This window comes from Drosophila obscura, unplaced genomic scaffold (genome assembly GCF_018151105.1).
Source record: "Drosophila obscura isolate BZ-5 IFL unplaced genomic scaffold, ASM1815110v1 contig_36, whole genome shotgun sequence".
NCBI classification, from domain to species: domain Eukaryota; kingdom Metazoa; phylum Arthropoda; class Insecta; order Diptera; family Drosophilidae; genus Drosophila; species Drosophila obscura.
The window spans coordinates 2,083,495-2,096,307 of record NW_024542824.1 but is presented as its reverse complement, the minus strand read 5'-3'; the positions used below and the strand labels follow the sequence as shown (position 1 = coordinate 2,096,307).

The window sequence follows — 12,813 nt, the reverse complement described above, 5'->3', positions numbered from 1 at the left end:
CGAGATTTCAATTTCAGTTTCAATTTCAGTTTCGGTTTCAACGCTGAGAGCTTCAGAGAGGATCAAGAATTGAAAGTGTTTCTCTCTGTTTCTCTCTTCGGCTTGCTCTCCCTCCATTTCTTTCTCTCAGTGCACATCTCTTTTACTCATTTTCACTGGATATCTCTGGGCTCTGCCCCCTGGGCTATGGTAATCGAGAGACTCCTGGGACTTTGTTTGGCCCTTCACTCGTTTAAGGTCTAGTTAATTGAATCAGGCAATAAATACCGCTTTGGCACAGGGCATTTTCTCTTGCATTTTCCACTCAAGTCCAAGTCCCTAATTTAGTAATTAAACGTATTCCAGAGCGAGACAGAGAGCGAGAGAGAGAGAGAGACAATTAACGTGTTGGCGCTCAGACCGGGCAGCATTTCAATTATTTCAAGCAAATTAAACAGTTAACTGAATTGTCACCTCAGACAGACATTTTCACACACATGAGCGTCACATTTTGGCCACTCCATTCCATCACCGGCCGGAGCCGCTCACTGAGAGAGCTAATGAATAAATAGTACTCCCTCTACGACGGATAACACCTCATCAACAGCATCATAAGGGAGGGCCATGCCTCATCATTGAGCGATAATTGAATTTGCGCTATGTATTAACACCTGCTAACGTTTTTGTTGTACGAGCAGCTGTGTTGACCATCTTGTCCTGGCCCTAATATGACTCTAATTATGACTGTTGCCCTAAGCCCTGATGAGCTGTCATGGTCCAGTCCGTGTGTGTCCTCGACTATCTTCTGCACAGACAATTGCCAATGCAATTTTAATGAGCCTGAGCCTCTCCGAGTGCAACACTCGTACACATAGTATTTGTCTCAGCCAGCATTAGGCGTGCCCAACGAGCCCCTTACTTGAAATTTCTTATGCAAATTGTTGCAGTTAATGTTAATGGCAAATTTCAGGTGCTGTTATCCCCCCACATTACATGACACATTAGCCAGACGTACGCCCAATCAAAACCCAGTCGGGAAATCCAAGTACTACGTGACCAAGCATCTAAGTTATCTTCTTTCCTTCGTCAAGTGCTAATTGGCCATTCATATGTGATGGGCATATATAATTGGCAAATAAACACCAGCTCTATTGATCGTATTCCTTATCTCCATCTCGGAATCAACCTTGAACGATTCGTGGAAAGAGCTTCATTTTAATATTCTTGGTAATTGTAAAATTGGAATTATTTGGAATCGATTAAAGACTATAGAAAATATACAGAAATATAATCGAAAATGCTTCTCAGACAGAGACTAAAGCTTAATAGAATATATAAAAGTGTTTTCAGAGTTCCATTTAAACGAACACATCCACGCCCTTATCATTAAAATTAATTTCAATAATAGCATTTTATTTCGATTTTGATGTAGGGACTATTGGAAGCTATTGGATAGGATTGGATTGAATAGCTCATTTCCAAGACGATGTGAAAAAAGTGATTGCAAGATCAGGCGGGCCGAAATGCCCGTGCCCTAATGCGAGCGAGAGAGCGACAGATCAAGAGTGTGATAGCGAAGGGCGAGGGAAAGAAAAGTGCCAGATGATGACGCGAGAGAAGGGCTGGATGGGCATTCTGCCGTGCGGGAGCATGAATGTGTACATATGTATGTATGTATGTAGGTTTGTAGGTAGATGACAATTAAGTACAGTGGGTAGTGCAAGCAACGAACAATAATAAGGATTTACTGTACTGCTGCACCACTGGATATAATCTATGTATTTAAGACTTAAATTTTAAGTCCACTATTTGGCTGCGTAAACACATTTACTTGTTGGGTAATTCCCTTGATTTTTTCTTCATCGCTAATCTTAGATTCAGAGCCTGCACATCATCATATATATACATATGTACATAGATATGTAAATCTCTCTATTTATATAAATCAGATAATTAATCTTTGTCGCGCTCAACGCTTTTTATGCTCAATTTGAGTTAAACGCTTCGCTAAGCTTAGCCCAGAGCAAAAATGAGAGAGAGATCTACACCTATACAGATGTAATCAGCACTGAACTCGGCTCAAAATCGGAATATAGCACATTTCGTTCAGTTCAGCTCAGTTCACATTCGCAGCTATTAACGATCAGTTATCAGTGCCACAGACAAAGCAAAATCATGCGGATGACCCAGTTTCTGTGCTTTGGGGCGGCACTTCTTTTGTTCAGCCTGTTGCAACAGATACAGGCGGCGGCCACATCCACAGCCAGCAATAAACCGGGAATTGTGGCCCAAGTACAGCCAAATCCAGCAGCAAATCAGGCTCCCAGTCCGACCACAGTGAAACCCCAGCCACAGCGACAACAGCAAGGTTCGTTCGATTGCACACATTCCTTTTAGACCTAATATTCCCTTCTCCCACAATAGATCCCAAGTGTCTGCAACCCTTGGATCCGGGTCCCTGTCGCATGAGTCTCGATCGAGTCTACTACAACAAGGATACGAATGCCTGTGAGACCTTCAAATATGGGGGCTGTCGGGGCAATGATAATCGCTTTGGCTTCCGTCAGACCTGCGAGGATGCTTGTGTCATCAAAAAGTGACTCAAGATCGATCGAATAAATTAAGTATACATAAAGCCATAATTATTAAAAGTTGTTTGTTACAAAATGTCTTTATTTATACCAAAGCACTACTTATGTGTGTCTGAAATTGTTTTCGTATGAGATTTATGAAGCAACAAGGGAAATGTTCTCAAAATAGATAAACAATATTGCATTGTATTGTTTAAAATTCATTATGAAATATGTGCATATATTGTAGCTGGAAAATCTCTTAGATGTTGGATGTCTATTAGTTTCTTTAGTTCTGAGAACATTATTGGAACTTTGAGTACTTCCCCTGTCACAATTATTGCTGCTATTTATTTCAAAAGCTCTATGGCGGTGCAACAAATAAACTCAAACCCTTCGTTTTTGTAGTTGATCAATCACTTAGTTAGACGTGAAAATACCTGATAATTACCTGGTGAGCCATTGGTTCGCACACCACACCCCCGTTCCGCCTTCTGGACGTGACTATCGCAGCTATCATCCGAGCTGTGCGGAAACTACTCGTCTGATCGTATCGTCATATGATTTTATATACTTAGCATATCAAAAGCCGGGCCATTATTAATATGTTGGCTATTGGCTGGAGCATTGAACTGCAGCGAAGGTTGGACACTGCGAAAGCTTCTCGGAACGGAACGGAGCGGAGCTGACCGTACTGACAGAGACGTCTCTGAGCGACAGCGGTGCCGTGATTTACATGCGACGTCGAATCAGTTGGACAAATACTCCAATCTTAACTGATACAAAAAAGCACACAAAAAGAGAAATAACTACGGGCAGACAGCTATGGAGTACGTGAGCTGAGCGGGTGGGTTCGCGGCTCTGGTGACGCACGATTGTGGGGTATTTAAGCCTCGTTACGCCCCAGTGCTGTTGTCATTCGCAGTCATTCGCCCAACGGAAACGATATGTGCTACAGATACAGCTTCATTCTGATCATCGCCAGTGCTCTGCTCCTGGTGAGCATCCGCGCTGCCCCTGCCAGCGATGTGGTCGTAGAGAAGCAGGACTCTCTTTCGGGGGAGACGCCTGTGGACGTGCCCGAGGATTGCCATCAGCCCAAGGAGACGGGACGCTGTTTTGCCCTGTTCTATCGGTATGCCTACAATGTGGATACCCAGGCCTGCGAGGAGTTTGTCTACGGAGGCTGTGCCGGCAATAGGAACAACTTCGAGAGCAAGGAGCTCTGCGAGCAGTCCTGCCTTGGTCGTGCCGCAGTCACTGAAATCATCTCGGTGACCACAGAGCAGAGCAGCAGCGACAGTGAGGTGACTACAGAGAGCAGCATCAGCAGCAGCAGCAGCATCAGCACCAGTACCAGCAGTGCCTAAACTATTGTTTACTTAGCGCATAGTATATAGGATTATTTACGGCATGCCGACCAAGCAATTAAGTCACTCCCCATCTCCCATACCCAAACAAATATAACCACAATACACAAACAAACTATGTACATATATTTACTTATTAATTTAACAAGTGTTTGTTAATGACCCTCGCGGTTCACGACCACATCGATAAGCAGCCGTGTTTCCGTCTGGGAAAGCGTATATAGCTCGGTGTTGGGCCTTCGATGAGCATTAGTCGTCGTCGTTCCACAGCAGCTGGAAGAAATTAATTCAAATCACAAATCCATTATGAAGTTCCTTGCTATTTTCGGCCTGATATTTGCCCTGCTGGGCCTGACCCTGGCCCTGAAGGATCGTAAGTCTATCAGAAGAGTTCTGACAAGAGCGATTCTCACTCTCAACATTAATGTTCTCCTCCTTAGCCGATTGCGGACTTGATGCTGGAGTCGATGGAAATGGTCTGATCAAGTGCGCTGCGTTTATGCCATCATGGAGCTACCATGCCGACAGCAATAGCTGCTCGGAGTTCGTCTATGGCGGCTGCGGTGGCAACCAAAATAGGTTTGGCAGCCAAGCGGAATGCGAGGAAAAGTGCAAGGAATAACTTCGCTCCTTCCTCATTTTGACTCTGATATGATTTATGATAAATGAAATAAAGTGTTTTATTCAATTGCAATTTGAATGGCTATTACTGAACAGGGAACACAAATTGATCATTGAACATTACGTGTGCAAAGCTTTCAAAATTAGGGAACCTTTTCCGTCTTGGTACTTTGTTTTGCAGGAAAAATGGTCCAGAAAACTATTGTGAAAGTACTCATATTCAGACAATTTAAAAATAAAATAATAAATAATAATACCAGATTCAAGTAACTGTTTGAACTCGGCATTTAATTTATTCGCCATTAAAGCTGACTCTCCCGGCAACGGCTCGCGAATGTCTCTGTCTCTATCCACAGCTAGCTCTCCCGCGGTTTTACTCATCTGAGGCTTGGATGTATTTAATGCCAAGAATAGTGATGCTTTGGGCCGTTCCAGACACTAGCCTTCGACTAGGCTTCTTCGCTCATGAATGAATCTGAAGAACATTGTTGAAATCATTGTTGAATTACGCTGTGATTTGTTTCTCTATAATGGACACACAATAATAAGAGTAATTTGAGTTTGGAGAATTAATGGAATGCAACCTCAACGCAACCTGCCACTAAACCGCAATATGACACGGTGCTCGACTAGGTTGAGGGTTGGGTGTTAAGGTGATAAGGTGATCCATTGTAATTTTGTATAAATTGTACAGCTATGCCCCAGGCTTAGTGCAGTTTACATTTCTTTGTGTTAGCTTGAAGTACTCCAAAATCGTAAGATGAAGTTTTTGCTGCTGCTGGCTGTGCTCGCTGCCTTTGTGGCTAGTTCCCTGGGCCTGAAACACTGTCTGTCCTCTTGAGATTTCAATCCTTCCCATAACTGAAGCATATTCTTTGATTTCGACAGTCATTTGTGATCTTCCAAGTTCCCAAAATGGAGATGGAGTCGCGGCATGCATGGCGTACAGTCCCCGTTGGTCCTACGATGGAAACTCGTGCGTGCGGTTCAACTATGGGGGCTGTGGTGGAAATTTAAATCGTTTCGGATCTAGGGAGCTATGTGAAAGATGGTGTATTGAATATCACCCATCACCTTACCCATTGTTATACCTACATGATTTTGGAATTAATTTGGAGTGAATCAAAGTGCAAAATAAATGAGTGGCCGCTTCCACAATGAACAAAATAACACGATAAAAGTTCCCCATTGTATTAAGCAACCCAATTCCGCCAACAACTAGGTTATTCCCTATGGAGAATGCTTCTAGAATCAATGTAGAATATTATCTAGGGTCTTTTTGTTTTCAGTCACATTGTTATATGAAGTACTGCTGCGACTTCTGTTGAGTTCCAATAGGAACAATTAAACGTATTCAGTATAAATTTATCGACTGTTGCCACAGCAAAACTCAGTTAACGTTTTTCTCTTAGGCTCGAAGGTTCTTAGCATCCCATCATGAAGTTGCTGCTGATCCTGGTTGTGCTTGCTGCTCTGACCGCCAGTTCTCTGGCTCTGAACGACGGTCCGTCTACTTGAGGATTTCTTCTTTTCTATAACTGAAAACTATGCTTCGATTTTGGCAGATATCTGTAATCTTCCGCATTCGCAAAGAGGCCTTTGCAGGGCAGCCTTGCGCAGATGGTCTTACGATGCGGCGAACAGGGTATGCACAAGGTTCCTCTACGGCGGCTGCGGCGGCAACGCCAATCGCTTCGAGTCCCAGCGGGAATGTGAGGCAACCTGCATGGAGTAAACTTGAGCAATAAATGAGTCAGTAATACTGGTTAAATGTGTGCAATGTATACCTTTGTGATAGCCATTCATTAAGATCTAGATTATTTTACATTCTGTAATGTGTCGGGGCTCTAGCGAAGACACAACCTTTCCGTAATCAGAAGTCAAAAGGTTTCCAAACCTTTACGCACGTGCTGACTGCCTTTTGTTGTGTCAGGTCTAAACAATTATTAATTATAATCATACAATTATCACGGGTACGAGTGTTGCGGCTGCCAAGGGGCTTTCCCCTTGTTTGTGGCGAGCGGTAAACAAAGTGAGTTCTCGGGAACAAATTCAATGCAAAATAACAAGCTGATGAAAGCAAACATCCATTAGGGCGCAGCACCGCCACAAATATTTACACAAAACATTACACATTTTGTGGAGATTTCCCAACAATGTTTTTTTTTTTTAGCTGTTTGCTCGACTAAGCTATATAAGCGATAAGCCATATATACATAATATTTGTATAAATTATTCGACTGTTCGACTCCCAGCTTTAGTTATACTTTGGCTCTCTGAACGCGAAGCTCTCTCATAGATCCTCCCATCATGAAGTTCCTTCTGCTGCTGGCTGTGTTCGCTGTCTTTGTGGCCAATTCTTTGGCTCTGAAAAATGGTCGGTGATCTTCAGACTTAGGAGACTCGAAAACTCACACTGACGTTCATTTTTTGATTTCCGCAGCGATTTGTGGCCTCCAGCATTCCCGCAATGGTGACGGACGCATTTCCTGTGAGGCTTACATTCCCAGCTGGTCCTTTGATGCCGATGCAAAGGAATGCGTGAAGTTCATCTATGGGGGCTGTGGCGGCAATGAAAATCGTTTCGGTTCCAAGCAGGATTGTGAGGCAAAGTGTTTGGAATAAATATTAGTGATTTACAAAACAAAACAAAATACTCGTTAATTGTGTTGAAATATTGGGAGAGGCTGCTTGCTAACTGATCAATATTCTTTCTACATTTCGTTGATATTTTTCTGCTAAGTACTCTGAAATATTCTAGTTATATTTGGCTCCTACTTTTTTGTCTATTTTGAAATACAGTTGAATACAAGGTTCTAGTTGCTCGCTAATCGCAGTGACCCTCTCGGCTGCTGATAAGTGTTCCGGTTTATGCCGCCAAACATCTGCCATGATTGTTCCAGTTCCGCTGTAGAGTATATAGAATATTTTGGTACACATTTGGTGCTCATAAATTTATTAGAGAGATTTTGATATTGTGCAAACAGTATTTGCTTTAAAGCAGTTCGAAAATGGCTCTCAGAATATTTATTTTGTTTTAGTTATTATAGAACTTATGAATTATGATTTCTTCTTTCCCTTCAAAAAAATAACTTCAAATTGAGCTCTGAGAGTAAAGCTAATTTCGCTTGCAAAAACAATAAACTGTACGGTTTATTTTACTGGTTCATTGCACAATAATCGCAAAGCGATGTGACCCATTGTGATCCTGATATGCAATCCGGTTTGTACTTGGATTTGGGCCTATAAAACGGCAACAGACTCTGCTTACAATGCACAGTTGTCTTTCGTTCGTACTTCGGAGATCTGCAGTCTTGCCTTTTTGAATCAAGATGAAATATTTCGCTGTTCTGCTGCTGCTCTGCTGCCTCATGGCAAGTGCTTTGGCCACTCTCAAGTCGCGTAAGTCATAGAAGACAAGTGCATTTAGATGAGTTGCAACTTATTCGATTCGTACTGTAGCTGTCTGTGGAGAGGAGTCTGGAAGGACTGGCGATTGCAGGGCAGCGCTCCCGAAGTGGACATATCGCGAGGATAAAAACGAATGCATTCAATTCTTGTACAGTGGCTGCCATGGCAATGAAAATCTGTTTGATGACAAGCTAAAGTGTGAACAGACTTGCGTAGTCTAAGCCTAAATACATTTTCCCTGATACCGTAGCTTTAAAATGAATAAATTTTCAAGACTTTAATGCTTAAATAATCATGTTTATTGGACCATTCAAAGAGATATCATGGAGACTCGTATCGTATAATAAGTGTAAGCATTCTGGCATTCTGCTGAATGTTTGTCCAGTTTGAATTCCACATACCCACACTTGATGGATTTACCAGACGTAAACAAGTGCGGTCATATACATATATATGTGTACCTATACATGATCATATATGTACATATGTACCTGGGTCTCATTGCATAATCTGTGTTTGCGGTATGAATCTTTAGTCATAAATACGTAAATGGCTGAGCTATTTCCCTGGCTATCTGCCAACTTTCTAAGTGTATTTCGTCAGAGTCCACTAAACTCTCCGAGATAAGAACCGTCTTGTTCTTCCGCCTATATACGCCTGTACGTATACGTACATAGACACTCGTGTCTATAAAGTGATGATGTGGCCTGATGCAGCAGATCAGACTTGAGCTTGTGTTGCACTCAGAATGAAGTATCTCGGAGTTGCAGTGATTGGGCTGCTCATCGGCAGCCTCTCCAGCGGTGGCTTTTTGGTGCAGGCCAAGCCTGGTAAGAATTTGTGTATACCGCATATCCGATTAATGTCTAAGATGTATCTGATGATAGAGATGTGCACTCAGCCCCATTCGATGTCGGGGATGGCACAGGACGCGGCTGCCTGTATGGCCTTTATGCCGGCCTGGACCTATGACGCCGCCAAGAATGCCTGCTCCGAGTTTGTCTTTGGCGGCTGTGGTGGCAATGCAAATCAGTTCTCCTCCCAAGCGGAATGCGAGAAGGCATGCAAGGACTAGCAGCGGGCAAAACCCCCAAAATAAAATTCCTCGAAATTCAACTAAATATTGAACTCTGAAAGGCAAAGCTTGTTTTTGTTTGTGTTTGTGTTTTTTGCAAAAAACAATAAATTTCACTATAATTTCAAGGTTTGTTGTTTTTGTTTACCGCTCGAAAAAACATCGCGAAACGAAACGAAGTGACCCTCCGGCCGCCTGATAAGCGATCCGGTTTGAACCTATAAAACGCCAGCAGACACTGCCTTCAGCGAACAGTTGGTTGTCGTCAGTCCCTCCGAGATCTCCAGTCTTAAGTTTTCAATTTCAGAAATCAATATGAAATATTTCGCTGCTCTGCTGCTGCTCTGCTGCCTGATGGCAAGCGCTTTGGCCGCACTCAAGTCGCGTAAGTTGTAGAAGATATTTGTTTTGGATGATTTGATACTGATTCGATTCGCACTACAGCTGTCTGTGGCGAGGAGTTTGGCAAGCTGGGCAACTGCAAGTCACTGCAGCAGAAGTGGACCTATCGCAGGGACAACAACGAGTGCCTGCAGTTCAACTACAGTGGCTGCCACGGCAACAACAATCTCTTTGACAGCAAGAAAATCTGTGAGCAGACCTGCAAGGTTTAGGCCACAATACCCCACCCTCTTCTCCCATCCCCCTGCATATAAGTAGCTGTAATGTGAATAAATTTCAAAGACTTGTATCCTAATATGATCATCTTTATTGCGCTTTTTCTTTATTCTTTATGATTTAACTCGTTAAACTTCCATTAATATTGGCTTGGCTTATGGACTTACAGTAATTAGTGTCTGATTCTGTTCGTGATTAGGCTATATATCTGATTTGTTGTTAGCTAACACTATATATATGGTATATATGTATGTATATATATTGTGTGTGTATATATTTTTCATATGCATATGCTTGTTAATTGATATTTGTTAATCATTTGAATCGCCTGCTGCTTAGATCAGGGGGTTATCTGAGAAGATTGTTCTACCAGTGAGAACTCTCTCTCTCTCTCTCTCACTATCTCTCTGTCTCTCTCTCCATCTTTCTCTCAGCAATAACTATACTCTAGCTAAGTATCTTTTAATCATTTTTAAAGTGCTTTATTATTTTTCTGTATTTTGTATTTCGTATTTATATATTTTATATTTTTTGTGATTTTTCTGTATTGTTTACTTTAACTTATAGTTAAAACTAATGCTTAGATTAATATTTAACCTTTAGATTTATATAATTTGAATTCGAATTGCACAAGTTGCACCCACACCCACACCGACACCCACACCCCCACTCACATCTTTATTCACTCTTGGCATTCACTGAATTCCCATTCAAAGAATTGGCTCCCGATCCTGGGGCATCCACTGATGCCTGCTGTTGCTGTTGCTGCTGCTGCTGCTGTGTGGGTGTGGTTGGGGGCGACAGCGTTGCATGTTGCTGCTGCTGTTGCTGTTGCTGCTGCTGTTGGTGCTGTTGATATGCCACTGCCGATTCGGCCAGATCCAAGAGTGCAGCCGATGAGCTGACTGCTGGTCCTTGTCCTCCTGCCCCGCTTGCCACCATGCCATTCATGGTCATGTCCTGGGCCTCGTGCTTCATCCGCAATGTGTTGTTATTGTGATTCACGGAATGGGAGTGCGAATGCGAGTGCGAGTGCTGCCCCAGGGCCGGATGATGGGCAAAGGAGAGTGGTGGCAAATGGAGGCCCGGAAAGGCCAGACCGGCAGCTGCAGCGGCATGCAATGACTGCAGCAGTGCCGCCGAGTGCTCCTGTGCCTTGCGACGCAGCTCTGCCACGGAGTTGGAGCGCGGATCATGACCCCCCGATCCCTGGCTGGACTTGGGCGATTCCGGGGAGCTAGCCGCCGAGCTGCTGCTCACGTTGACACTCATCGGCGGTGCCACACCCGAGGAGGAGGGCGGCAGCGGTGGCGGCTTCAGAGAGCAGCAAGAGCACAGGCTCTGGAAGGGCGAGCAACCTGAAAACATGAAAGATTGACTTTGATTTATCTTCCGGAAGAAGCAGCTGCCTCAAGGCTCCCCAGCTAATCTGATTATTCGATTATGCTGAGCATTCTGATTGACTTTTGATCGATTAGCTTACCTTTGAGGCCCGGAAAGAGCGGCTGATGGGAGAACTGGGCCGCCAGATGGGGCGGCAGGAAGAGCGGTGGATGGTGGTTTGTGCCACGCTGTGCCGCCGCCGCTGCAGCCGCTGCTGCCACAGCGCTCTGTTCACTAAGCACCGGACGAAAGCCGCAATTGCTGCAAGCAGAAATTAATAGAAAGAGAATAAAATATAAGCAAGAAAGTTAAGTTATGCCCATGATTGGTCTATGATTAATATTAAAATCAATGCTCTGCTGCTAAGCCACACTGTGAAAGAGAGGCAGGGTAGAGAAGAGCTAGTCGTGCGAGTATGATGATCCGACTATCATTATATTTATACGTCTGTTCTGGTTTATTCCCAGTTACATTTCCAAACACTTTGATCCGCCCTCGCTGTTCCCCTGCACCCATTTACACTTCCATTTACACTGTCAGCTGCTTTGCATTTCGCTTCCACGCGCACATTAAACCGAGAACAGAAAAAACAAACGACGGCCAACGGGCAGGGCAACAAACAGAGTTTTAATTAACGCTTAATTGAAATAAATTAAAACATTTTTATGCGTAATTGCATTATTATTAATAAACCTAAATATTGTGTACTAGAGTGGGGGTTGGGGCTGGGGCACATTCGAGCACCCAGTTGTCAGTTTTGTTGCTGTTCTGTTAATTGAATGAAATATTACGCTTAGTCGCATGTCAAGGCAATTCGGAATAAATAAAAAACGCGATCCTCCCCATTCCCGGGGCCGCAATTAATGCAATTTGAAAATTTTAATTGATAAGTGAGCCAACATTCTGTGGAGCGGGATATGGATAAATATCTATCATCCCCAATAATAAAATTATGCAATATTATAAATATTCTTTTTTTTTATTAGAAATAATTGCGTTTAATCAACTCGTTGGTTGTTTTTTTTTGGGCTAGCCTCGTATCAATTTCGGCTGTGAAAGTTGACCTAGAAAATGGGAAAAATTCAATTTTCATTTGTTCAAATTTACATTAAAAGCCCCCCCTGCGCTTGGCAGTCCCCGGGGGATATTGCCAGACAAATGTGTCTGAAATTTAATAATTTTCAGTGTTGCAGGGAAACAGGAGGGCTCTGGTGTGGTCACAAAAAATCTCTGGCTCTTGCCAAATGCTAATCGAGTTGGTCGGAAAGCGGCATGGACTTGGGGCATGCCTCGCTTCGCCTCGCGAGTCGCGACCACAGCCACCAGGACCACAATCGTCGTGGCCGCTGTCGCTTTTAATTCTCAACGCGTTTCACTGATTTTTTGTACTCCCCAAACATTCCATTTCCATTTCTCTGGCCCTCTAATCTCGTCATGTTTTGGGGGCCGTGATTTTTCGAGGTTTTGCCGCTTTCTCTGTTGACTTTTTGGTAGTTGGAGAATGCAAAACGTTTGGCCGCTTGAAACAGAATTTTGAATGCGGCAGCTGCGTATTTTTTAGCTTTTTTTTGGGGGGGACTTAGATGTCATATTTTCGTATTTTCAAAGCGAAATATTAGCTCATCGGCGGAGATGTTTTATGCTAGTTAGAATCTGTTCCCTATAATTTTATCTCATATTCTTTCCAAAAATAGATCTCAGTTCATCGATGGAAAAAAGCCAAATTCCTTTTAGCTTCAGTAACTTTTTGCAGCCCATGAATAGTTTATGGGTTCAAAAACGGTTA

General features: G+C 43.2%; 10 protein-coding genes across 10 annotated transcripts in view; 9 read left to right on the top strand and 1 right to left on the bottom strand.

Moving 5' to 3' along the window:
* Nucleotides 1-2,091: 2,091 nt before the first annotated feature.
* LOC111079084 (kunitz/BPTI-like toxin) lies at nt 2,092-2,633 on the top strand. Its single transcript, XM_022374097.2, has 2 exons — nt 2,092-2,347; nt 2,404-2,633. The coding sequence occupies exons 1-2, from the start codon at nt 2,155-2,157 to the stop codon at nt 2,577-2,579; spliced, it is 369 nt and encodes a 122-aa protein (XP_022229789.2). The 5' UTR covers nt 2,092-2,154; the 3' UTR covers nt 2,580-2,633.
* An 819-nt stretch (nt 2,634-3,452) lies between these two features.
* LOC111079077 (tissue factor pathway inhibitor) lies at nt 3,453-4,034 on the top strand. Its single transcript, XM_022374087.2, has one exon. The coding sequence runs from the start codon at nt 3,497-3,499 to the stop codon at nt 3,917-3,919; it is 423 nt and encodes a 140-aa protein (XP_022229779.1). The 5' UTR covers nt 3,453-3,496; the 3' UTR covers nt 3,920-4,034.
* A 126-nt stretch (nt 4,035-4,160) lies between these two features.
* LOC111079118 (male accessory gland serine protease inhibitor-like) lies at nt 4,161-4,613 on the top strand. The gene is made up of 2 exons (XM_022374138.2): nt 4,161-4,292; nt 4,360-4,613. Exons 1-2 carry the CDS (start codon nt 4,226-4,228, stop codon nt 4,539-4,541), a joined length of 249 nt encoding a protein of 82 aa, XP_022229830.2. The 5' UTR covers nt 4,161-4,225; the 3' UTR covers nt 4,542-4,613.
* A 633-nt stretch (nt 4,614-5,246) lies between these two features.
* On the top strand, nt 5,247-5,720 carry LOC111079958 (male accessory gland serine protease inhibitor-like). The gene is made up of 2 exons (XM_022375307.2): nt 5,247-5,367; nt 5,429-5,720. The coding sequence occupies exons 1-2, from the start codon at nt 5,301-5,303 to the stop codon at nt 5,659-5,661; spliced, it is 300 nt and encodes a 99-aa protein (XP_022230999.1). The 5' UTR covers nt 5,247-5,300; the 3' UTR covers nt 5,662-5,720.
* Nucleotides 5,721-5,927: 207 nt separating this feature from the next.
* LOC111080005 (kunitz-type serine protease inhibitor 2-like) lies at nt 5,928-6,340 on the top strand. The gene is made up of 2 exons (XM_022375366.2): nt 5,928-6,044; nt 6,106-6,340. The coding sequence occupies exons 1-2, from the start codon at nt 5,978-5,980 to the stop codon at nt 6,273-6,275; spliced, it is 237 nt and encodes a 78-aa protein (XP_022231058.1). The 5' UTR covers nt 5,928-5,977; the 3' UTR covers nt 6,276-6,340.
* A 447-nt stretch (nt 6,341-6,787) lies between these two features.
* Nucleotides 6,788-7,186, top strand: LOC111079977 (male accessory gland serine protease inhibitor-like). Its single transcript, XM_022375331.2, has 2 exons — nt 6,788-6,917; nt 6,984-7,186. Exons 1-2 carry the CDS (start codon nt 6,851-6,853, stop codon nt 7,163-7,165), a joined length of 249 nt encoding a protein of 82 aa, XP_022231023.1. The 5' UTR covers nt 6,788-6,850; the 3' UTR covers nt 7,166-7,186.
* Nucleotides 7,187-7,809: 623 nt separating this feature from the next.
* LOC111079996 (chymotrypsin inhibitor SCI-II-like) lies at nt 7,810-8,235 on the top strand. Its single transcript, XM_022375354.2, has 2 exons — nt 7,810-7,942; nt 8,003-8,235. Exons 1-2 carry the CDS (start codon nt 7,873-7,875, stop codon nt 8,170-8,172), a joined length of 240 nt encoding a protein of 79 aa, XP_022231046.1. The 5' UTR covers nt 7,810-7,872; the 3' UTR covers nt 8,173-8,235.
* A 425-nt stretch (nt 8,236-8,660) lies between these two features.
* Nucleotides 8,661-9,154, top strand: LOC111079966 (male accessory gland serine protease inhibitor). Its single transcript, XM_022375320.2, has 2 exons — nt 8,661-8,781; nt 8,839-9,154. Exons 1-2 carry the CDS (start codon nt 8,700-8,702, stop codon nt 9,024-9,026), a joined length of 270 nt encoding a protein of 89 aa, XP_022231012.2. The 5' UTR covers nt 8,661-8,699; the 3' UTR covers nt 9,027-9,154.
* A 112-nt stretch (nt 9,155-9,266) lies between these two features.
* On the top strand, nt 9,267-9,723 carry LOC111079986 (chymotrypsin inhibitor SCI-II). The gene is made up of 2 exons (XM_022375343.2): nt 9,267-9,411; nt 9,471-9,723. Exons 1-2 carry the CDS (start codon nt 9,342-9,344, stop codon nt 9,638-9,640), a joined length of 240 nt encoding a protein of 79 aa, XP_022231035.1. The 5' UTR covers nt 9,267-9,341; the 3' UTR covers nt 9,641-9,723.
* Nucleotides 9,724-10,299: 576 nt separating this feature from the next.
* The window catches only part of LOC111079951 (homeobox protein aristaless), a 30,668-nt gene continuing 28,154 nt past the window's right edge, over nt 10,300-12,813 (bottom strand). The window contains exons 7-8 of the mRNA XM_022375294.2: nt 11,128-11,288; nt 10,300-11,002 (exon numbers count right to left, since the gene is read on the bottom strand). Of these exons, the coding sequence (XP_022230986.2) occupies nt 10,323-11,002; nt 11,128-11,288 (841 nt within the window). The 3' untranslated portion in view covers nt 10,300-10,322. The remainder of the gene's footprint in view (nt 11,003-11,127; nt 11,289-12,813) is intronic.

Coding starts and splice junctions, on each gene's coding strand:
- LOC111079084 (XM_022374097.2), top strand. CDS start 2,155: ATGCGGATGACCCAGTTTCTGTGCTTTGGGGCGGCACTTCTTTTGTTC. Junction 2,348..2,403: donor GCCACAGCGACAACAGCAAG/GTTCGTTCGATT, acceptor CTCCCACAATAG/ATCCCAAGTGTCTGCAACCC.
- LOC111079077 (XM_022374087.2), top strand. CDS start 3,497: ATGTGCTACAGATACAGCTTCATTCTGATCATCGCCAGTGCTCTGCTC.
- LOC111079118 (XM_022374138.2), top strand. CDS start 4,226: ATGAAGTTCCTTGCTATTTTCGGCCTGATATTTGCCCTGCTGGGCCTG. Junction 4,293..4,359: donor GACCCTGGCCCTGAAGGATC/GTAAGTCTATCA, acceptor TCTCCTCCTTAG/CCGATTGCGGACTTGATGCT.
- LOC111079958 (XM_022375307.2), top strand. CDS start 5,301: ATGAAGTTTTTGCTGCTGCTGGCTGTGCTCGCTGCCTTTGTGGCTAGT. Junction 5,368..5,428: donor TTCCCTGGGCCTGAAACACT/GTCTGTCCTCTT, acceptor TGATTTCGACAG/TCATTTGTGATCTTCCAAGT.
- LOC111080005 (XM_022375366.2), top strand. CDS start 5,978: ATGAAGTTGCTGCTGATCCTGGTTGTGCTTGCTGCTCTGACCGCCAGT. Junction 6,045..6,105: donor TTCTCTGGCTCTGAACGACG/GTCCGTCTACTT, acceptor CGATTTTGGCAG/ATATCTGTAATCTTCCGCAT.
- LOC111079977 (XM_022375331.2), top strand. CDS start 6,851: ATGAAGTTCCTTCTGCTGCTGGCTGTGTTCGCTGTCTTTGTGGCCAAT. Junction 6,918..6,983: donor TTCTTTGGCTCTGAAAAATG/GTCGGTGATCTT, acceptor TGATTTCCGCAG/CGATTTGTGGCCTCCAGCAT.
- LOC111079996 (XM_022375354.2), top strand. CDS start 7,873: ATGAAATATTTCGCTGTTCTGCTGCTGCTCTGCTGCCTCATGGCAAGT. Junction 7,943..8,002: donor TTTGGCCACTCTCAAGTCGC/GTAAGTCATAGA, acceptor TTCGTACTGTAG/CTGTCTGTGGAGAGGAGTCT.
- LOC111079966 (XM_022375320.2), top strand. CDS start 8,700: ATGAAGTATCTCGGAGTTGCAGTGATTGGGCTGCTCATCGGCAGCCTC. Junction 8,782..8,838: donor TTTGGTGCAGGCCAAGCCTG/GTAAGAATTTGT, acceptor ATCTGATGATAG/AGATGTGCACTCAGCCCCAT.
- LOC111079986 (XM_022375343.2), top strand. CDS start 9,342: ATGAAATATTTCGCTGCTCTGCTGCTGCTCTGCTGCCTGATGGCAAGC. Junction 9,412..9,470: donor TTTGGCCGCACTCAAGTCGC/GTAAGTTGTAGA, acceptor TTCGCACTACAG/CTGTCTGTGGCGAGGAGTTT.